This window comes from Pseudochaenichthys georgianus, chromosome 10 (genome assembly GCF_902827115.2).
Source record: "Pseudochaenichthys georgianus chromosome 10, fPseGeo1.2, whole genome shotgun sequence".
Taxonomy (NCBI): Eukaryota; Metazoa; Chordata; class Actinopteri; order Perciformes; family Channichthyidae; genus Pseudochaenichthys; species Pseudochaenichthys georgianus.
Genome location: NC_047512.1, coordinates 16,180,313 through 16,203,953, shown reverse-complemented (window position 1 = coordinate 16,203,953; position 23,641 = coordinate 16,180,313). Strand labels below are relative to the sequence as shown.

At 41.5% G+C, this 23,641-nt stretch overlaps 1 protein-coding gene across 7 annotated transcripts; it reads left to right on the top strand.

Annotated features, from left to right (window-relative positions):
• The first annotated feature begins 137 nt into the window (after window positions 1-137).
• Window positions 138-23,641, top strand: mcf2a (MCF.2 cell line derived transforming sequence a). 7 transcript variants are annotated; one of them, XM_034093183.1, is made up of 30 exons: window positions 140-558; window positions 5,447-5,515; window positions 5,623-5,737; window positions 6,085-6,175; window positions 7,608-7,727; window positions 8,232-8,348; window positions 8,492-8,641; window positions 8,778-8,893; window positions 9,004-9,118; window positions 9,353-9,472; window positions 9,564-9,755; window positions 9,837-10,028; window positions 10,646-10,817; window positions 12,559-12,635; window positions 12,778-12,863; window positions 12,997-13,063; window positions 13,447-13,562; window positions 13,945-14,014; window positions 14,120-14,212; window positions 14,452-14,544; window positions 14,898-15,023; window positions 15,115-15,336; window positions 16,745-16,837; window positions 17,991-18,069; window positions 18,430-18,493; window positions 19,688-19,788; window positions 20,197-20,309; window positions 21,239-21,351; window positions 21,559-21,662; window positions 21,736-23,641. In XM_034093183.1, the coding sequence occupies exons 1-30, from the start codon at window positions 456-458 to the stop codon at window positions 21,774-21,776; spliced, it is 3,330 nt and encodes a 1,109-aa protein (XP_033949074.1). In that variant the 5' UTR covers window positions 140-455; the 3' UTR covers window positions 21,777-23,641. The 7 variants fall into 7 exon arrangements, with proteins under 7 accessions (XP_033949075.1, XP_033949077.1, XP_033949074.1 ...); XM_034093184.2 differs by lacking the exons at window positions 21,559-21,662; window positions 21,736-23,641 and adding an exon at window positions 19,963-20,071 and having other exon boundaries at window positions 138-558; window positions 21,239-21,328; XM_034093186.2 differs by lacking the exons at window positions 20,197-20,309; window positions 21,239-21,351; window positions 21,559-21,662; window positions 21,736-23,641 and adding an exon at window positions 18,787-18,965 and having other exon boundaries at window positions 138-558; window positions 19,688-19,775.

Sequence of the window (23,641 nt, the reverse complement as noted above, 5' to 3'; positions counted from 1 at the left end):
CTGCTTGTTGCAGAGCTGACGCACTGAAGCCCAGAGGGAGAGAGGAGAGGGGAGGGAGGGGAGGAGGGGAGGGGCGACAGAGAGACTGACAGCAGTGGCCAGATGGAGCCTAGTTTGTTTTGAAGTAGCTGCTGCTAAAGCAGGACAGTCAGCCGGCACTAGTTTGTATGTGTAGGGAAATATCTAGTCTCGGCAACAACAGGACTAAAAACTTCTGTCACTGTGAAGTGTGGAGTCACTCTATGCGGCTCAAGGTCAGGAAGATCCTCAGTCCCGCCTGGATCCTGGGACCCGCAGAGGCAGGTGGGCATAAGTTTCCTTGTGGCAGCTCCCAGATTGGATCATTGGGACACTATGCAGGGCTGCAGGACTCTGTGGAGGATGTGAGGCCTGGATAATACCTCCCAGCACAGCCTCAGTTCTCTCAGTCTGATCCAGGGTCGGACACGGAGGGAATGGGCCCAGCTTCACTGCAGGAGGAGAGAGAGTCCAAGAGGGAGATGGAGAGCTACCGCTGCCTTCTGCAGGCCGGCTCTCAGCTCGAGAGCACTCTGCAGCGTGAGTACACATGATGCTGACTGTCCTCATTTCACTTCTGCTGGCCTCATGCAGGCTTTTGAATATAATCCTGTATCTGCTTTAAAACTATTTCCCATTACTACATTTGAGCAGACTGACACTTAAAAGCACCGCAGCAGAGGTCCATCTAGTTTGATTGACAGTGAACATTAGTAACTTCTGACAGCCATTACAGGAAGTACCTGGAGAACTGCAGCCTGTATCTTAGATTAGTCAGTGTTATTGATGGGCCAGTTCATGCAGCTTTGCTCATTGCAGGGATTATGTCATCATCCCAGATGGAGAGATATTTATCAGTAGTGATGATTTAGAGAATATCTGCAGATGGTGGGTTGTATGTTAAACTGGGACAGTGCTCAAAGAAAAATCCATACTGCTGATGTTCTAAAAGTACTTAATGTGTCTTCATGATGTTGTGTCATGTTTTGAATAGGGGGGGGGGGGGGGGCAATAAACTGTCTACATTTTTTCCTGAAGCAGCAACTGAATTTAGTCAGGAAAGGAAAAGCGCATGGCCTTTAAAATATACAAAATATATTTACCATACAACAGTTACATTGTCTGTATCACAAGCAGCATTACCCTCCTCAACATTTGTCAGTCATCACTCTAACCGTGTATTTTTACAAATGTCAGCATAAATAAAATAATGAAGGCAAGGTGATGGACAGAAATACTGTCTGATGTGATTGACCGCACTATCTAGGAGTGTCCTCCAGAGGCTAATGTGATTACTTTGGGATCTTGGCAGCATCATTGTTTAATTGATGGGCCTTTGCCTTTGTATGATGCACTCATTGCACCTGGGCTTGTGTGTGTAGGTAACAGAGATAAGGCCACGCTGAGTTTCTATTTATACCAGCCAACATTTTTTTTATCTCTCTTTGTGAAATGTGAGCCTCGCTCTCTGGGTTTGTCGTAATCTGCTTATAGGGGATGCAGTGGTACGCATAAAAACACTGCTGTATGAAACAAAAACCATAGATCATCATTTCAGTAAGTGGCAATGATACAATATCCTCTAAGCTCACCTTTACCCTTTACCCTCTACACATTTCTACACTTTCCTTTCTGTCTGAGCCTTCTTTGGATCATTTAGAGAATGTGAAGAATTCCAAGTGAACTTGTAATAATCACAATACTAACAGGGCCTTTTGACCCGGGGCCTTATGACTGTGTTGTTAGCAAAACCCTAAGGAAGACTTTACTTCCCCTTGAGTCTGAGCTAAATCTTTATTTTTGTGTTTTCTTAATTATCAGTTAAAGTCTATGTAACTGTAAACAAGTATTCAATCTGTTTCAGTAAACAATAACACATGTTTCAACGCTGCAGTTTGGTACATAAAACAGACTCTTAAAACATTCTCCTTCTTGCACTGCCAGTTCAACTACAGTCTGACTTCCTTTAGTCTCTGCATGTCAGCTAGACTTCAACTCATAATTGTTTGACTGACACTTTACTACCTAACTACACAACAGGATAAAGACTTCAATTATTCACAGGGCACGGAACCCAACTAAGTCCAACAGTTTTGTTTAAACTGTAGTTCATTGCCTTTCTTTTAAGATAGCAGTCCAAAAAATGTTGTCTCTCAGACTTCAACAGACAGTTTAGCTGCTTTTAGTGTTTATTCGTTGAATGGCTTTTCATTTGGTTTAATGCTATTACGTCGGCTGACATTTCCCTTGCTTTAATGTCTTACTTTCCAGCTCAGTTTAACTGCTTTCAGCACTAATTCTTCACGTATATAACCTACCGTTTAGCTGCTTAAAGGGCTTATGTGAGTTAATGTGAAACTGAAATGTCCTCTCCTTCGAGGAAATGACTCTTCAACTCATTTAAATGCGTACAATGCCTCAACTTAAACTGCAATTTCCACATTTGCGTGCATACAAATACCATTTAAAATACATGTTAGCTTGCTTCTTGATTTTCATCATCAATAAGAACAGAATCTTCTTTATAAAAAAAATAGTACTTCTAGTTTTCTTTACAGCAGTGTAGTAGATGCTAAACAATCTGATGATATGACAGACAGTCACATTGATAAACCACTATACAACTAGAATACTACAGAAACTAGTAACCGATAGATCAAGGGCAACTCAAATATTCTTCTTTCGACACCATAAAGTATGTTGATCTATTTGAATGAATCAAATGTTACCAAACCCACGACATTACTTCCATAGGGGCTGTCCAGTCAAATATGTAAAGCTATTATCTAGGGTTTACTGTCTATCTATTTCTGGCCTTTAACCAATCTAGTTTTCATGTATCCTTGCATGTTCTTCTACCATTTTCTATCAGCGTGCAGCCGCCCACCAGTTTAATCCCCTTAGCATTGAAAGCTTTGTTTAGCAAAATATCTCATGACCCAAAAGCGGTATGAGGCCTGTGGGTAGTGTGCACATGTTTGTAAGAAGGGATTTCTTCCTCTGGGATTACATGTTTCCACTTTTGCAAAATCTGACTACAAATAACATTCATGCTGGGTATGTGTTTTACATTCAAACCAGCCTCTCCTTCTGCTGACATGTGGTATGATTCACTAAGACGTACTACACTATGTGAAAAATGTTTGGCGCCTGTTCATTAATTGGTCATTCATTAAATAAAATGATATTGTTTGCCCTGAGAAAAAAGGTATTTATTTACAGAATTCTTCAGTAGATATTCAGAACAAGGTAATCTTAAAACAGCCTCAATATGTGTGGCTTAAATGTTCTGTCAACCTCTTCAAATTAATTGTTATGGTGCATATCAAATGTATACATGTCTCTTTGACTCGCTTCATTTTCTTCATGAGACATTTTAAAATAACAATAATGAAATCCCCTTTGAATCAATGTTGTAAAAGAATAACATGTGGAAAAGTACAAGGGGGTTAAGGCTTTTCATATGAACTGTATGTAATGAAGCCAGTGAGGATGCTTATCACTGTTTGGACAACAGAGATAAGCTTTCAGCTTTGTATGCAGACTGGAAGATTGGTCTTGGTGTGTGGATCTGTTTGACTGGCGGCTAAGCGCTGTTTCCATCCACATAACATTATTCTGTATGTGTGTGTCAGAGCAGAGGAGCAAACAGAGGTTATTTGACTTTTGCCTGTGCAAACCATCCAGCATGTCACCTGGAAAGGTCATGATGCAAGCAGAATCACAACTGTCCTACTTCGATTTGATTTTACGGTTTAAAATGTGTGTGTAGATGTGAGTTATTAAAGCTAAAACAGTGCATCACTTTATAACTGTTATTGTTTAATTGATGGACTACAAGGCATTTCATGTGGCAGTGTCTTAACAATAACTTAGTCATGTGATAGGATGGTGTCTGGCAGGGTTAGGGAAGAGTACAATATTTCCCACAGACTGGCAAATGTATTAACAGCATTGCAGTTTGCTGCACAGGCTGCCCTTGCTTTGATCAAACACAGGTCCGCAGTGTGTGTGTTTGTGTATCTGTGTGTTCCTTTTTTCTTGCATCGACTGCAAGATTAGAAAACGTAGCCATTACTTAAACCCATGTAGTTAGATCTCACCAGCGTACATATTGTTCTATATAGATAAATCAAAGCATGATATATCTGTACACTGCAGTTATCCAAATGGAAAATGACATCTATTTGTTTAAGACTTGTCTCAACTTCCAGAAGGTCTTGTGGCACAGGGTATACATGGTTATACAACTATTGCAGTGTGACGGTAACTTTACCCTGCGTCTGTGTGTGCACAGTCCAGCCATTGGTCCCGCTTGGCTCAGCCCCTCTCTGTTACAGACGTACATCAAATATTCAGCAGGTACCAGTGGAGCTCATTACCTTCTCCCTGACAGCCTGACGGACTCTGTAACTGCAGTCAACGCATGGAAAATAACACCTCTTCTTCCTTTTCTCTCTCTTCTGACCTCTGTCATATTCTCTTCTGCAATTCATTTGTAATGTCTTTATCCATTATGGATAAGGAAACGGTGAATTGTGAGCAAATTGACAGCCCTGTCAATCTGTTGCATTAACTGCTAAACATATAGTTTAGTAAGGTTTTAATAACTAAGTCCCTCAGAATGTGTTTACGTATTAGTCGTATTATTAGTATTCCTGTGTTGTTGTTAATATTCTTGGAAAGAAAGCTATAAACGACTTGTTGAGTTTCCCTTACTCACCATATAGGCATATACACACAACAAGTATTTGTTCATACAATGTGAGAATATACAGTCTTTACATGTCTGCTGTCGACACATCAGCCTGAATAATTCCTGGTGCACGATAGAGCAGATGAAAGCCTGATTTGAACTGCTCTGACTACTCTATAAGAGACAGCATTTATAGCCACTCAGACTAGAAGTCTAATGGCACCAAGCACGAGACACTGGGCCATCTGCCAGTTAACTTAATATTACAGCAACATCCCTTCAGACGCTGTACAGTAAATTAGCTAATGTCTTTTAAAGATGTCAATGTCTAACTTGCACCAGATGCAGGATACACATCAGCCTCAGTGAGAAAGCATATCAAGTCGACATTTCTTCTGAGTAATGTCATGGAAAATCACTTAAAACGAACAATAACATCTATATTTTTAGATTAAGGCATAAAGGTAAGATTATCCGTCTTTTAAATGTGATTACTTTAATGTTTTCAATGTAAAAAACTAAAAAGACTTGGGAAAAAGACCCATTAAAAAAACTCTTGGACTGGGATTTTGTGTATTTAAAAGACTATTACATTGTTCTTTAATTTGAAAGTTACTTGACTGCCATTTACAACTCATTATTTTAAACTAAGTTATGTTTACAATTGAGACCCTTAGTTTTCCAGTGCACACCACTTTCCTAAAGCCTTTATCATGTTGTTTCGTCTTCCAGAGGTGACTGTCCCTCTAAGCTTGAAGGAGGTGGGAGGCTACATAGAGAAACAGGTGGCATACTTGTCAGGTGAGGCCTTTTTGAGATATATCTTAATAAGAGTTTAAAGCGACTAAGTGTCTAACCTCTGATTTCATGACTACAAATAAATTGATTGATCATATCTTTCTTCCCAGGGGGCCGTGGGGAAGACTCCAGCGTCATCATCACCCTCCCAGAGAGCTCGGCTTTTAGTGACATTCCAGAGGAAGCTTTAGTCAAAGTCTTTACGTACCTCACTCTCATCCCTCGGTGCGTCCTCCTTCATAAATAGCTGTCTGATTCTCTCCCTCTCTCTTTCTGCAGTGCACCAAAAGCCCAGCTCATGTATTCTGAGCACAGCTGGTCCTTACTGCTCCATAGTGTCAAATGTCCTACTCATGCCCTCTATGTCCAAACCTCACTCCCCTTAGAGATCAGGACATTAGATAATGTCATTGCAGTGCATTTGCAATAATAAAGAAATGATAGCTTTAAAGCACCTATAACTTGACTAATCCACCTGCTCTTGAATGGTTATCATCTCATGTTCTCGTGTTATAGCTTTAAATCACAGAATGACATTAAAGCTGTACACATTTGCCCAATTTGTCTTGCAGAACGAGGCAACCCGGAGTCACATTTATCATCATTTTAGACCGGAGACTGGATACATGGGCCTCTATCAAAACTGCACTTGCCAGGATAGCAGTGAGTTTCTTTTAATCAATGCCACTACCATTCCTAGACTGTTTTGACATCATGCATATGAGTATGACTAACCATTGCTTTTCAGCTGCAATGTGGCTGTGTTCAATTGCTACTGTTTTTGTCTAGTCGTTGTCCATGGTGCTTAAAACCTGAGATATACCTGGACAGCACAGTCAAAAATCAAACTACCATTTCTGCATCTTTCGGATTGATGGGTAGCTCGATGTTTAGTCTGAGGTGAAGGGTAAACTATTTGTTTGTACTGACTGAATGTCCTGTTACATATTGCTGCAAATGAATGAGTAAGCAAAACGTGTTGTGATGACGCGGGGTGCTGAGCAGGGGATGAGCAGGAAGGCGGGAGGGAAACATTGCAGTCAGGCTGCCACCCTCCGCCTGAGAGGAGCGGCGCTGCGGCTCAGCCGGCCGCCGACCAGCTGCTCAGCGCGGCACCATCTCCAACGGACGGGCGGGAACTTACATTGAACCGAGATGGCTTCACACACCATGGCTGATTGTTTTTACCGGCGGGGAACGCCGAAGATCCGCCGGACAGCGGTAAAATAAAATCCTGCTTAGTTGTATTCACTGTGTGAAGAGTTGAGGGCGAAGTTTTTGGGCGGGCAGGGTGAATGCGGCACTGGCCCCGGCTGTCTGTCTGCTGAGTGCAGCACTGCGGTGGTGCGTCTCTGCTTCGTCATAGCTTAGACTGGCTGTCTGTGAAACCCAAACAGACTTAAATGCGGGATTTTAATGCGTGTTTATGTTGAAATCCGGAGCTTAGGTGAACGACCCTTCGTGGTCGAGTGAGGACATAGGAATGTCAGAAGTTGCGTACATGCGTAGGCCTACATGCAAATGCATGCCATGGTGATATAGCCTTCAAGACAAAATAGGAGGCAATGTTGCATACAAATCTTCTGCAGAGATTGCTTTTGCATCCCTTTGATGTAAATGTGAAACTATATGAAATGTCATTATTTTACCTTTTTATTTGTTTGGTAAACATATGTCATGCTATAATGTACTGTTAATACATGCTGTAATCTCGGCTAGAGCCCCATACTGTATATGGTCTGTGCTAATGCAGACATTCCTGCAGAGTCAGGCGACCTCAAACGACCTGAAGATGAAACGCAGCATTTAGCAATGACATTCTGCATGAGTAGAATAGTTAAGTGAGTGAACCTTGAATCCGTCATGCTGGAGTAACAGTGGGACTGACAGGATGTCAGAGACCTGAAGTCTCTCCTGTCAGATCTGCAGGAGGAGAGCTTGTTGATGCTTTTGCTCAGTTCAAACCTGTGCCAGCATGCATACAGGAGTAAGTGTATATTGCCCCTTGAGCCTAAACACAACGTTTTGTCTTTACTGAATCCTCCTCCATACCAGCATCATCACTATGACAGTGAACCTCTCTTTCCTTCTCAAGGCCTCGTTTCCTGGGAACCTCCACCTGGTCTTGGTGCTCCGACCCACCAGCTTCTTCCACCGCACTGTTACAGATATTGGCTTTCGCTTCAGCCAAGAGGACTTCATGCTCAAGATGCCAGTAAGGCAGCTCCTCCTCAGTTACCAAACATGTCCCACACCACGACAAGGTACACCTCGTTCTTGTTACAACCCTGATCTCCATGAGTCCAAATGTTCTGGTGGACACAGCCAAGAACACATGTTGATTTCAGTTTTGAAACAAATAAAGATACATAAAGCAGCAGATATCCTAGAAAGGATTCTAGTGATTTCATTAAGTTAATTGTAAAGTATCAAAAGTAAAATATCTGATGTTTGTCATGCAATCCCCCCAAAAAACGTTGTACAACCTTGTGTACATGCCAGTGGTTTGAACACTCCTTTATTGACCAATCACATCTCACCCATTGTGGCGAACAGACTTACCCAAATTATATTTCTATTAAAATAAAATCAATAATATATTTCAAAAACACCAAGTAAGGATATACGTTAAACAAACATTCTAAACATGGCACTCATAACTTTTTCTAAAAGTATAGAGTGTTCTGTGTGCGGTCTTAGATTGTATCTGCGCCTTTAGGTGGTGATGCTGAGCTCTGTCACAGACCTGCTGCACTACATCGATGAGAACCAGCTGACTTCAGAGTTCGGAGGCACTTTGGACTATTGTCATAGTGACTGGATTGTTTTACGAACAGTAAGCAGCAAACATTAATACTGGATAACTGTATGTCTTGGTGTCTGATATCAACCAATGGCTCTGTATCTAAACAACACTGAGCCACAGATTGTTTCACAAGTCTTAGTATTTCATTGTTGTTGTTTTTTGACTCTATAAAGGGCATTGAAAGTTTTGCCGTCACAGTTAAAGACATTGCACAGATGCTGCAGAGCTTTGGCACTGAGCTGGCGGAGACGGAGCTGTGTGATAATGGGAAGGCCATCGAGTATCTCCTTGAGTCTCATACTGAAAAGTACAGGAAACTCAAGGTGAGGTTTCAAATGTTTTCGTACGGATTAATTTATTAATACCACCACAATTACATATATGTATCCTCCGAATATATCTAGACGCACTATTTTGAACATTGCTAATTTAATATTTAAATTGCCCTCCGTATAACAGGATGCAATCAGGTCAGTTTCAAAGGAAGGGCGTCATCTTCTTGCAAGCCTGGAGACCTCCGGAAAAGAGGATGACTCCCAGTGGGATGTGAAGATGGACTGGGAGACAGTACAGAGGTAATTAAGAAAATTCTCATGTATCATCATATAATTGTAAACTTCGAATTGTTAACTATTAGTTATTCACAATGAATTAGATCCATGACACAGTGACTTGTTTTTTTCAGGCTTCTTGCCCAGCTCAGAGACATGGAGTCAGCCTTTGATGGTTTCTTTGAGAAGCATCATCTGAAACTCCATCAGTACATGCAGTTGCTCAGATATGAACAAAGCTTTCAGGAGGCAAGGCATCTATATATTTATCATGTGTACATGTGTCTATGCTTTTTGGCGTTTTCGCCAATATTTCCATACACCCAAGAGGATATAATCTCTTGATGAGATTAGGGTCTAGGCAATCCTCAGCCTCAAAATGAAATTAGGTTTGTAATACCTCTGGGAGCCACCAGGTTGGCTTTGTATTGGTGTTTTTATTCATTGGAATCTTTGTGTATTCAAAGTGTGTTTTGACTCTAGATGGAGTTGTGTCTGGAGCATCTAACAGGGCAGGAGAAGGAGCTGTCCATATCTGTGGACACTCTGGCTCAAACAGAACAGGCTCTCAAAAGGTTGGACAGTTTGGAATCAAATGCACAGGTCAGTGTTTCTTTGTCAAACTGGCAATACATGCATTAACAGCCCCTGTATGTATGCATATAACATAATGTTTATCTGCTGGCTCTATCAGGAGGTGATGTCTCGAGCTCAGATCATCATCCTTCATGGACACCAGCTCTCCGCCAGTCACCACTATGCCATGGCACTTATTATGCAGCGCTGCAACGAGCTCCGCCACTACTGTGATACACTAAATGCTGCTCTCAAAACCAAACACACTCATCTTCTGCAAACACACCAGCTGCTGCTTTGTCTTGGACAGGTACTAAACCATTTGCATCAAGACAAACAGACATCCGAGAACACAGATTTATTTACAGTGATGTGTGTTTTCAACCTTCAGGCCCAAACTTGGTGCGACGATGGAGCATATCTGCTGGCCAATCAGCTGGTGGAAAAGTACCAGTCTAAGATGGGGGCCCAGGCTGCTCTGAGGGACATTGAGAGGTTCCTGGAGGGGGCGCCGTCTATGCTAAGCTCAGGACCGGACGTCCTGACCATCGAGTACGAGGCTGTCATCATGCCTCAGCTGCAGGTCAGTGACCACAGCAATCCTTTTACATTTTAACATCATTTTGGATGTTTTCACTTCAAGTATAGATGTCTTGCCTCCTGAAAGCTTTGTTCATATCTGAGCAACTGCATGTACTGATGGAGTTTCAGATGATCTTACATATTTGTTCTTTTTTAATGTTTTATTTATAGGTGTTTTTTTATTGATCAGACAAACACATAAGCTATCATCTCACGTAACAAATATGTACAGACATATAGGGAATATAGGAAATAAATAAACAAAAATAAAGCAAAACACCATCATCCAAATCAGACAGATCTGAAAAAGCTGCTTGAGGTTCTGCATGTTCCCATCTTTGATCCATTGGTTGTGTTTTGGAGGAGTTACTGTACATCCTTCCAGATCAATGGAACTGAGCATCTTGCTAATAAAGAGGAAAAGGCAATGACTGTTCCAAGTGAGCACAGAGTCATCTGAAACTAAGAATATACCAAAAATAGAAATTGCACGATGGGGACACGATTACATTGCTGCCATATTTCTGTGTTTATTTGTTTCTAAATAATGAGAGCTATTTCTGTGTTATCCATCATAATTGTATATCCTACCTCTGTGTCCTTCTCTCTCGCTGTTAGGCTCAGATAGGGAAAACGTTTGAGAAGCATGCAGCCGTGCAGCAGATGATTCAGAGTCGACAGGCCTGTCTAAGGAAGCTCGCTGATAAACATGTGCGACCGATCCAACTGGTGGCCCCCCGCCCCGAAAACCCACCACGCTCCAAGTCCCCCCTCTTCTCCCCCAAACATGGTACAGTATACACACACACACACACACACACACACACACACACACACGCGCATACACACACACACACACACACACACACACACACACACACACACACACACACACACACACACACACACACACACACACACACACACACACACACACACACACACACACACCATGTATACATCACTTCAGGGGACATTACATTGACTTACATGCATTTCCTAGAGACTTATCCTAACCATAACCAACACATGCCTAACCCTAACCCTAACCCTAAACCTAACCAAGTCTTCACCCTAAAATTAATGATTCCCCTCATGGGGACCTCCATTTTGTCCTCATAAGGGAGGCGAGTCCCCACACGTGTGACTATGTAAACAGATTTAGGTCCCCACAAGTATAGTAATGCTAGTCCACACACACACACACACACACACACACACACACACACACACACACACACACACACACACAAACGCACACGCACACAAAAAGGGGATTCTGACAACTAATTCATACACACTTGCTGATTAAACAGCATTGGGTGACCTAACAGCTCTTTCGTCATATTTACTGTCTCTCTCCCCTATCACTACCAAAAAGAAAAACAACTGGCACTGTCCTAGTTTTCAACATATACAGTAGGCTTTCTACGGAAAAAAACGAATTCCCTATCCACCCCCCATGTTTCCCAGGCCCGGTATGGGGGCTTGTGGCAGCCCTTATGGCTTGGCATCAGTCCCCGCCCCCCTTTGGATCTTTGCTTTAGGCTCCATGGTTAAATTAACACATCATAGGGCCCCACTGAGCAGGCCTAAGGTGTTCCTCAATGGGCTTTGGGGTTAGCAGGCCACCATTACGAAAAGGCTGCTACGAGGGGAGAAGGTATAATCAGTCCGCTGGGAAATATCTGACTGCTCTATTAGTCAGGATATCTGCCATAGAACAATATGTGGTTCATATACATTAAAGACCCTTTCATCTCCCTTTGGGTCTCAAGGGAGGTTGCACAAAGCTAACCATATACAGTACAGTGGTACCCAATTAATACCATGTGGGTTTTCTGGTTTGTTTTAATTTTTAATTTGAACATATCAATTGTGTCCAATGAATGTGTCTTCATCCATTGAGTATACATTCAAATAGGCCATTTCCATTCATGTCTTTAAGGTTTTTCTTCATGATATGAAGCCATACTAATGAGTGAAGTAACAAGAAAGAGAATGATAGTGATTATGAAACCCCCGATATATCAGAGACAGCAGTCATCTGAAGGAGAGCAGATGAAGGGAAAAGTGGTTAGCTTTAATTGATCGATTGGATCCGGTACATGTATACACTCACATATATGCATGCATATCACTGATGAATGTAACATGGCATATGCAAAGGCTCACCTCAGTGGAACTTGGATTATCATGTAAGGATTCAGCAGCTACGATCAAAAGGACACTGACGGTGGAGCCAAACGCTCCTTTAGATCTTTACATACCGGAACCTATTAGCATTGATTTCCACAAATGTCGATCAGGACTGATTAATGTTCTTTTTAAAGTTTCTGAGGAACAGAACAGGTCAGGGGAAGGGCAAAGCAAATCCCTTTGAGGCCACCGTGTTCACACTGTGCCATTATAAAAGAATGATGGTTTCTGACATAGCGTGGGAGCTTAATCTTCTCAATAACATCATGGTTAAATATTGTATGTGACTTATACTAATGCACTTTGATGAGCTGCCGATCTGGCTTTTACAGGTGATGGTTTGAAGTTCACATTCGACCTCTCTCTGCCAGGGAAGAGAGCATCCCGGAAGAGCCCCAACTCAAGAAAAGTACGATTATTTCCTGTCCCAGATGCATCGGAGGCAACCAATGTTTATTACATCATTCTTTAGTTTGGTCCAAAAGTTGTTTAGTATAATATAATGTTCTGTGACTTCAATTGGATGAGTAATGGATCTGTGGTGTGTTCAGATTGAGGTGATCCACGACTACCAGGAGAGCCGGAGCTGCGTCTCGTACTTCCTGGATGGAGAGGACAGCCCAGATCTCTTGAAGCGGTGAGGAGGAGGATCTGTCCTCAGTACTGCTCTTCATGCTGTTACCTTAGTGATTCTCTTTGTTCAGTGCTAATGATGCCCTCTGGCTCTCTCTCGGTCTACTTCTTCGCCTGTCTGTTTGTTTGCATCACAGTCATGTGATGCGGGAACTCATAGAGACGGAAAGAATCTATGTGGAAGAGCTGTTGTCAATTCTGCTGGTGAGAACGACTATATTTAATGTAACAAAAGTAGAAAAAAAGTTTGATTCTTGTGTCGACTGCATGTTTGTTGCTGTGACTCCAGAATATATTTAACGCAAAAAACAACAACCTTAATTGTAGTGCTGCAAGCAATATTATAGCCATTTATCTTGATAATCGATTATTGGTTAGTAGTTTTACATGCAAAAAACAATATGTTAGATTACTGGCTTTTGTGTTTTATATCATATTACAATTAGTATCTTTGGTTTTCAGACTGAAGCCCTAGAATTATATTGACCAAACGTTTAATTTAGAAAATTAGAAGCAGATTAATCAATAAAGAAAATAATAATTAGTTTGCATCCTATTTAATTATATGCTACGATTAAACATGTCAGGGTTACAGAGCTGAGATGGACAACCCAGCTGTGTCAGGGCTTCTGCCCCCCATCCTGCGCAGCAAGAGAGACATCCTCTTTGGAAACATGCCTGAGATCTACAATTTTCACAGCAGGCAAGTTAACAACTCACTTCACACATAGACTCTATTCAAATATAAGGTAAGTATGTACAAGTATGTTAAGCATGCAAAAGATTCAATACACATTGTCTTAAGACAAATTAGTTTGATATTAAAAAATAAATACACCATGCTTGCTTGACTGTGTCTGTGGTACTGAGAGATTCAATAAATAACCACAGTAGTTTAATGATATTAATGTTAATAAAATATGTTTGTGGAAATATATATATATATATTATACACTTATGCAAAACACTTAGTAGGACTAGTCACATGAAACAGGCGCTGGTATGGTTCCTAGCAGCCACTAATGGTTAGTAGATATGGGTTAATATGACTGATCTGATGACCTTTGACCTTTCTGGGTATCCAGGGTTTTCCTTCAGGACCTGGAAGGATGCCTAGAAGCTCCTGAAAGTGTAGGAGCATGTTTTCTGGCGCGGGTGAGATGATAAATGTTTATATGTTGTGTCAATTTTGTAAGTAATAACCATGTGTTCCAAATTGTCCATACGTTTTAAAAAGATGTATCTTCCCTGTCTCCTCAGAAAGAAAGTTTTGAAATGTATGAATGCTATTGTCAGAATAAGCCACGCTCTGAGGCACTGTGGGGACAATTCTCAGACTGTGTCTTCTTTCAGGTCAGTTTCACTGATTTCACTTTCAAAAATAAAAATGTGGCTGATTTATGTTTGTTTTAGAGACATGCAAGATAGGATTAATTGTTTCATAAACTAATATGAACCACTGCAGTTTTGAACTGAATGAAACAAGTTAGTACATTTACGTCACCTTTTAAAAAATGTAGAAAATGTATGGAGCTGTGATTTGTCATCGACCACCATTACATTTATCTTGCTTGTATTTGTCTTCCTTCCAGGATTGTCAGAAAAAGCTGGAGCACAAACTGGGTCTGGATTCATACCTGCTGAAACCAATCCAACGCCTCACCAAATACCAGCTGCTGCTTAAGGTGAGACAGAGGGGTATGCAACACACACAGTCAATCATCTAAATAATGTAGTTCATTGATTTAGTATTTAGTGTGGGGTTCAGCATAGTGTACTTCACATACGAAAGTTCACCCCTTAAGCCTTAAGCCTCTCTGTATCAATGAAGTCGCTAATATAAATTCATTTTCACATTATAGGACAGCTGCCTTTCTGCATCCAGTAATTAAGATTCCCCTCTGTATTTCAAGTCCTGACCACCAGAGTGCGCTGTTGTAGCTGCTTTGTTATGCTCTGTTATGACTAAATGTACGTGTGCATTTATCTACCTACATGCTAGTTCTATTGTTCTAATAAAGGTATTCTGATTATTCAGGAGCTTCTAAAGTACAGCCCAGATTGTGAGGGGACTTCAGAGCTGCAGGGGGCGTTGACAGCAATGCTGGACCTGCTCAAATCAGTCAATGACTCCATGCACCAGATAGCCATCACAGGATATGAGGTCAGCATTCTGAATCTCCAATGCACATTTTCACAGTGAATTTATTGATAATAAAATCTCATCAATAAACGCCTCTTTCCGTTGTATACAGGGTGATATTTGCGAGCTGGGCCGGGTGTTGATGCAGGGTTCCTTCAGCGTGTGGATCAGCCATAAGAAAGGACCCACTCGCATGAAGGAGCTGACTCGCTTCAAGCCGATGCAGAGACACCTCTTCCTGTACGAGAGAGCTCTGCTGTTCTGCAAGCGGAGGGAGGAGCACGGAGATGGCTGTGACAAGACGCCCTCATACAGCTTCAAGCACTGTCTGAAGGTGCGTCTGTGAACTTTATGTGCATCTTTGTTTGTGTACGTCTAGAAGGAATACACTGGTCTTGGTACCCGTTATTAAAGCTGTCTTTAATTCTGCGCAATACTCACTCTTAAAACAGCTCTTTTTATTTCACTCAGAGAAATGCTGTACATATCTTTGCACAGTCGTTTGTCACAATCCTATTGTTTTTTCAGTGTTGCATATTTAAGTTTCCTGTAAACATTCTATGTAAAAGTTTTCATATTACACATTGTCATTTCAAAATATGCTCTTTTTCCACAAATTCCTTGTGTTTTTCTACATGACTATAAACCACATTTTAAGTCTGATACTACTTACTAGGAACTTGACATAGATAGATTGTTAATACAGAATATAAATCACCTTAAACATGATGTTATATTATTAAGAATGTAATCCTTCCTTTACTAGCTGCAACATTGCATCACTTATTATGATCCAGAGATATAATGAATATGTTTCTGAAAGCTGACATGCTACATATTGTAATGAGTTATTTTACTTTTGGTACTTTGAGTATATTTTTATATACTTGTACTTTTACTTGAATAAGATTTTGAATGCAGGACTTTTCAGTGAATCACTTACTACGTTCTACCTGCTATGGATCTGACTGAATGCTAGTGTCCATAGCATACAGTGTATACAGTACTATGGCTTAATGTTCTGACTTGATGTGTAAATTACAGTTATACAACATGAAACATTGATGATTTAATACAAAATAAAACATTTATTTTTAAATTCTCACTATAAAGTACACTATTGTGTATCTATTTTAAAGAAACTTCTGAATAATTATACTATTAAATAACAGCTCACAGCTTGTAGAGATCATAAAGAATAAGTGGATACATGAAAACGGGGGTTTCCTATTTGTCACATCCAAAACAACTGTAATTGTAAATGTTATCACAACTTATTATGACCCTAATATAACAGTTTGTTACATTGACAAAAGTAAGTCACATATAATCACTCAATACCGCTATCGTTATCAACAACATGATCTAACCTTACAGGTTTTAGCACTAAATGATGAGGGGAATGATTTACCAGAGACACCTTGTCGTTGTCCGTATCTGTGTTGTTACATTTCAGCACGTCTAAGTTATCCAGCTGGCCACAGAAGCTGCTATATTCCTGTAAGACTTCTTTTGTTGAACGTGTTGTTTTGGAGGTGATCGCAGCAGGTGTCCCACCAACAGATGCTGCTCTTGATTTATTATTGAGGATGTGGGGAGGAAGCAGTCACGCAGCGGAGGTGTGTGAGAGTGTTGTGTACTGACAGGACAGATGTGTTACATGATGTAAGTCTGATGTATGACGAGCTGCTCTTCTTAATGCTGTGTGTGTGTCGGTGTAAACAGTGTATGTCTCTTGGCAGATGACTGCTGTGGGGATCACAGAGAACGTCAAGGGAGATGTGAAGAAGTTTGAGATCTGGTACAGTGGCAGGGAGGAAGTGTATGTGGTTCAGGTAAGGAGCCCAAAAAGTTTCATGACAGCATTTCCAGTGGTTAAATTATGTAGCTAGTACAGAGCAGCCGGAAATAAGTCTTGCTTATCAATGATACTTTTCATGTTTTTCAAGCCAAAAATTGCACAAATATACATTGTTTTTATTTGAATATGCTAAAATAATTCCGTTTTAGGGCTGTTGTTCAGGCTCCGGGTTCATTTTCAATGATTTTGCTGACATTTAAAGGTCCCATGTCATGGCCATTTCTACTGATCATAAATTCCATTGTTGAGGTCTACTAGAATACATTTATATCGTGCAATTTTCCAAACTCACATTGGTTTCTCAAACAGCATCTCTGTATAGCATGTGTATTCACTCTCTGTCCTAAACGGCTTGTTGGAGCTCCTGCGCCCCCCCTCCCTGTGAGCCCAGTGACCGTCTGCGAGACACCGCGGAACTCAGCCTGGGCACACACACACACCCTGGCTGGGAGTTTGTGTGTGTGCCCAGGCTTCCAGAGTTCCGCGGTGTCTCGCTGTCTCGCCGACCCCACACCAGTGAGCCAGCTCACAGTGTCCCTCTCCTCGCAGCAGCGCGCCTCGCAACGTCCCGCCGAGTGTGTGTGTGTGTGTGTGTGTGTGTGTGTGTGTGTGTGTGTGTGTGTGTGTGTGTGTGTGTGTGTGTGTGTGTGTGTGTGTGTGTGTGTGTGTGTGTGTGTGTGTGTGTGTGTGTGTGTGTGTGTGTGTGTGTGTGTGTGTGTGTGTGTGTGTGTGTGTGAGGAAGTCCGCGGATTGGTCCAAACGTAACGACTACTGAAATACGTCATTATACCCAAGAAGTAAACAATGGAAAAAGAGAAATCTCTAGTGAGGCGTTCTGGGGCATAGACAGGTCTTTTCTGTGTTAGAGTTTTACTCGCTACAGGGTGTACTTTGAGGGTTTGTGACTCTGCAGACCGTTTACATGCATACAAAGCTATATAACACACAGGGGGACGGGTAATAACCAGAAAAGCATGACATGGGACTTAGAAAAATCCTATTGTCTAATAAATTGTATAAAGTGTAAACAAAGGTTTGACAACGACTAGCAACACTGTAGCTTGATAGAAACAAAGCACGTAAACAATTTAAGAATGGTCTGTAATAATGTTTCTGTTGTCTCTCAGGCTCCTACATTGGAGGTGAAGATGGCTTGGCTCAATGAGCTTCGCAGAATCCTGACCAGCCAGCAAAAGCTGCTTAGAGGTCTGTAAACAACTAAAGTAAATGGGGGACACTGAATGACATTTCATTTAGCTGATGCTTTAATCCAAAGTGACTTACAATAAGTGCAATAAACCATAAAGAAACAAACGAGAAAGAATGCAGGTATATTTGCTACCAATAAGCCAAACCATTGTAAGTGCTGGTGCATTCGTTTCAATACAAACAATTGGACAAACAATCTAAGCTAAGACGTCCAATGACTAGTTTCCTAGCTTTGAACTTCATCACACAGACCCAGAGTGCCTGACATGTTGTTGAAAGCTCTGTAAGTGGATGTGTCTGCTTTGATTTCCACTTAAATCACATAAAACCTAAACTACCTTCTCTCTCCTGTCACAGATGAAGCATATCAACACAGCCAAATGGTTGGACACATGCCGCTTTCTCCCTCCCTCTCCGAGAGGTCAGTGTTTAAGTTTTTTTCCACAGTGTTTACAGTATGGTTTTAGGGGCATGACATGGGCTATTGTGGCACAAACATACACGCGCAAACACACAGGCATATGTAAAACACACACATGCATTCACAGCACTATCTGCATTTGCTGAGTTTTCATGTCTGATCACAGCTGGAGTGAGTCACGTTGCCGTGGTAGAAGCTGTGTGTGTGTTAGTGTGTGGGAGAACGGGCACAGGCCCCACTCTGTCCACTGCTGTCTGGTTGCCTATCCCCACTCCTCCCACCCCCACCTGCAGGGGCATGCGGCCGTCCAGAGGGGTCCCCAGGGGCTGTCTGCCGGGGCTGGACTTTGTGTCTCTGTCAGCTGACTTGTTTCTGTGCCTGCGTTCCCGGAGCCCCCGTCCCCGAAGCCCCCGGCAACGGCCCCGCCCGCGCCACCACTCCCAGCGCCACTGACCTGCCCTAACGCTCAGTGGTAAACTCAGCCTGGCTCGCCTCGCCTCGCCCTGGCATGACCCACTCGGCCTGGCTTGGGGACATTACCCAGGGTTGCTGTGTTTGCATACTGATCGTCGCCTGCACCCTCTTTGTATAACCTCCATTCTGGTTCATAACTGACCCCCACACTCCCTCCACACGTTTAAAGGCCTGTGTCTCAGCAGCTCATCATGGCATTTCTAACATGGTACAACAAAAACAACTCTTATTTCTGCCTCTCAGATTTGCTATTTTGCATGTAAGCAAAGGGCAACAAAAAGAAGACTTTTGGTTTTCATTCCATACATTTCCATAATTTCCTCATGACAGCTGGTTTTAAAAATGGGGCTCTTGTGCAGCTACTGTAGAGTTTGCTTTCTAGACACCTTCTTACTCTGAGACAAAATCTCTCATTCTTGATCTTGATAAATCGAGACCTGTTCTTCTGATCTGTGAACAACACTGAGTCCTATTTTTAAAGAGAAGCTTGCACTTGACTGATCTGTGCTCTGTGTAGCTGTCTGGTCATGGCCATGTGTGAGAAACAACAGGACAGAGTTGCTCCTTCACACTGATCTGGGGCCAGCTAAACTGTTGGAGGTGTGGATCAGATTCAGGAAGTTAGAGCTGACCCTAGATTGTGTGGCTTAGGATAACATCTATCCTGAGCGTGTGTGCTGACTGTATATAAACATTTGGTGACGCGTGTTGTTCCCACAGCAAGCAGCAGAGGGCGTCAGTGAGCTCAGAGGAAACAGAGTCAGGGAGGAGCAGTCCAGACCCCCAGCCTCACTCCCCTAAACACCAGCACAACCGCAAGAGTGAGTGGGTCCACACACATTTATGCCACAATCAAGTAGATACTTGGTAACTAAATCACATAAAAGAGGTTATGGGAATTGATGCAAATCATACACGCGTTGGACAGTATTTGACTGCTGATTCTCTTCATAATCTCTAACTGATGTAGGTATTTGACTTTTTCCCCCCTTCAGCAGTTCAGGTGCACTTTGACCTGAAGAACCAGATACATCGAGGATTGTGGGGGAAAAAGGTCCAACTACTGAGATTAGCTTTTGATTCTACGTTCTTGTTAATTTCCCAGTAAGTGCCAAAGGGGTCTTTATAATGGATATAGTTACTAAGTATCTACGTGGTGCCTTTAAGGTGTAGTGTTTGGATAAATGCATTCGTCAATAGCCGTCACAGCCTGAGTTTGTGTGTCCCAGGTTGGCCCGGAGCTCACAACTCGGTAGACATCTGCGAGGGTCTGCAGGAGTGGTCTGGAGGTCAGGACGCCTTCCACCCATCTGACACAGAGGAGGAGGCTTTGGTGCAACTGGTGAGCCAATCAGTGGAAGAAGTACTTAGAAGTAGCAATACCATAGTTTACAAAGAAGAAATCCTTTGTCCACTGTATCAATGCAACACAACTCAGATAAATACAATTACTGCATTAGACAAGTTGGACACGTTTCTTTTTTGAAGGATGTCGTGGGAGTTATTGGTCACGTGACATGGAAGCTATTGAAAAAAATCAGGACTTAAACGACAAAATAACAGAGAATACAGCAGAATTTTCATAACAGTGTAGAAGAAGCACTGACATCTTATTTTTCAGTGTAGTTATTATATCATAATACATTTGGAGTCACATGACACATTTCGTGAAAAATAATGATTCACTATTAAAATATTTATTTAAAAGTAATTCACGACCTATCTGTAATCAATAAAAGGTGCTCCACATAAGACATGAAACCATAAAGTGTTCTATCTGTATATCGATCTTATCTTCACTGTTTAACACCGACCTGATTATTCCGCTAAAGCAGTTGAGAACCGTTGGTATGTTATTCCATAAAAATACAAAGTCATAGTATAGCTTGCAAAAAAACAAAACATGTGTATACTATGCAATTAAACACGTCAGAAAGAACGTCATTAAAATAATAATAATAATAATAATAATAATAATAATAATATAAATGAGATAATAATAAAGGAAAATCTATTTCAGAATTAGTTTAAATTGTATTCCTGGATTTCCAGTTAGTAATACAATGATCCAAAAACAATGAATGTCCTAACTGAAAAGTCCAACACTTACCTCGTGATGTTGTAAAGTAGAAGTATAAAGTAGCAGAAAGTGAAAATACTTAAGTTAAATAAAACTGAGTCTTTCCACCCTGCAGACTGAACACAGTCACATTAGATATAGTTAAATACTCACTATAGATACTAGACTGACAGTCTTTCCTTCTGTGTTAGTCTCCAGGCAGATACATGGCTCTGGGTGACTGTCTACAAAATGGGCCAGACAGCATCACCGTCAAATGTGGAGACATCATTCAACTGCAGTGTGAAGACAACAAGGGGCGCTGGTGAGTTCTCAGCTTGTCAATGTGGCTTAGTGATCCGCCAAACCATCCCGTATTTAAACGAGTACAGTATCCGGCTAAAGCAGCTATCTGAGATGTGATGTTTTTGTTAGACACCGAAAGGAACGCTAACGAGGTGAAAAGTTGCATTTATCTAATTTCTGCCCCGTTTTCTTTCTCACCCTTTTCTGACTTTTCTTCGTCCTTCAGGCTGGTGAAGAACCTGAGTCAGCGTAGAGACGGCTTCATAGCAGCTACCAGCCTGCAGCTGATCCTAATAGACAGCAGCCGAGGACACTCCTCCAGACTCGGAGGTAAACAAAAGGTATAATGTCGAGCCATAGTATCACTTACTGTTCTTCTTACAATTCACTTTATCTCTTGCAGACCCCATGAACCTGAAGGCCAGAAAGCTCAGCTCCCCGTAGCGAAGAAAACACAGTAAATGTATTTTAATATTTACTTGTGGACGATGAACACAAGGAACATGTTGAGCCATAGATGTCTGACCGCTGATCCGCCACCCACTCCTCGCTCCCCGGTGACGTCTGCTTTCTCCAGCACAGTTCAATCATTAAAGAGAAAAAAGTGGGAATGTACAGACCTGATTTTCTTCCAGGTTACGATTGACAATCTACTGGGACGTTGTTTTCTGATGGTGAAGATGTGCTGTGGCACCAGTGGAAACTGCTTTCCTCTTTTGGACAATCAACAGACGATTTGTGGATCCTGAATTGTCTTCCTCTTTTTCATCTGCAACACACATAAAGGTCAGGATGGAAGGTTGCTGCCGTAGCACTTTGTCATTTCACAACCCTTTTCCAGCTAGCATTGGAGATTCTTGTATCTCCGTGTGTGTTCCCTGTTTGTCTCAGAATGTGCTGGATGTATGTTAGTCCAGTATTTGCCTGAACATTTCTTACAGCAAAGAGTTTTGTACATAGACAGTATCATTTTTAACATGTATTGTACCTCAGTGTCTCATCTTTGTGTAGTGAGTTGTCCATTGAATGACTTCATTGTAGTTTTCTTACATTTCATCTGTCAAGGCACCACTCTTCTGTACAGTCTAGGAGTTAGATTGCCAAAATGTGCCATGCCATAATGCCTTTTGTATTCCTGCTCTTGTAGAGTCTCTTACATGTACTGGTTTGCAAAATCAAATACTGCAATCGCTTTAACCCGACCTCACAAATATTCAAATGGCACTTTAATAAGGTGGACGGAAAGGAGAGACAGAAAACCACCAACTGTGTATCGTCTCTTACTCATGCTGTTATTTCTTTTGTTTATTCCTGACTGTATGATGTGTTAGGGAGTCGGGGGAGAAATACCCCCTGCATGCAGGCAGCAGTTGACATGTCAGTGACTGTAATGTAAGACACAAGCAGACATGATGATTGACGGCAATGTATTCCTCAGTGTGTGCTGTGAGCGCAGAGTAGACCAAAAAGAGAGAGAGAGATGGTGCTGCGAGTGCCCCTCCATCACAGAGGCAGATTGCTTCCTCCTGCCCATTGCAGCTCAGTTAATCTCGGGTTCCCCATTAAAAGGGATCATACAGCCAACATGAAATATAGCCTGTGTGTCGAACGCTTAATTAAATATTGATTGCAGACTTATATGAATTTACCGCATCACATCGAGGCCCCAGTCAGACGGCTGCCTTTGATTTGTTTTGTTTGATATGGAAATGAGTCTGAAAGCAGCAGGGGCTGCCGCGCACTACACATTTCCTATGTTGTTAATTTATTTATTTAGCTGTCATGTTGTTCCTTCATATTGTGAGGTATATATGCGCTGCCGAATGCAATAACATCTCCACAGGAGTTACGCTTTACTACACATCAAAACCCCATTTTCATTTGTTTAGCTTTTACAAATTCAGTTATTGTTCCTTTTGGAAATTGAATGCAATATGCTGCAGATTTTGCACAGATTCCAGGTTGGAAAACAAAAGAAAAACCTGCTTGAGACATTATATGATGAGCCTGAGCTTTTTGCTGAATGTTCCTTTAAGGTGAAAATGCATGGCAACCGAACAATGAGCAGGTTTCTTTTGTTGGACCTACTGTTCTAAACGGCTTGTTTTTTGAACAGCTTCAGTACTGTAAAAGATAATGAAAAATCAATTATGTTATGCAATAATTGTTTTGGTGATTGAAATAATTCAACACGTGTTTTAACAAAGTGATATGTTTGGCTTAAACCTAAGGCTGCTCTTTTTCATATTATGTCTGTATTCTTGTTTTAATGTAAGCCAACTTGTATGATAAAACTGTGCAGACTTTTA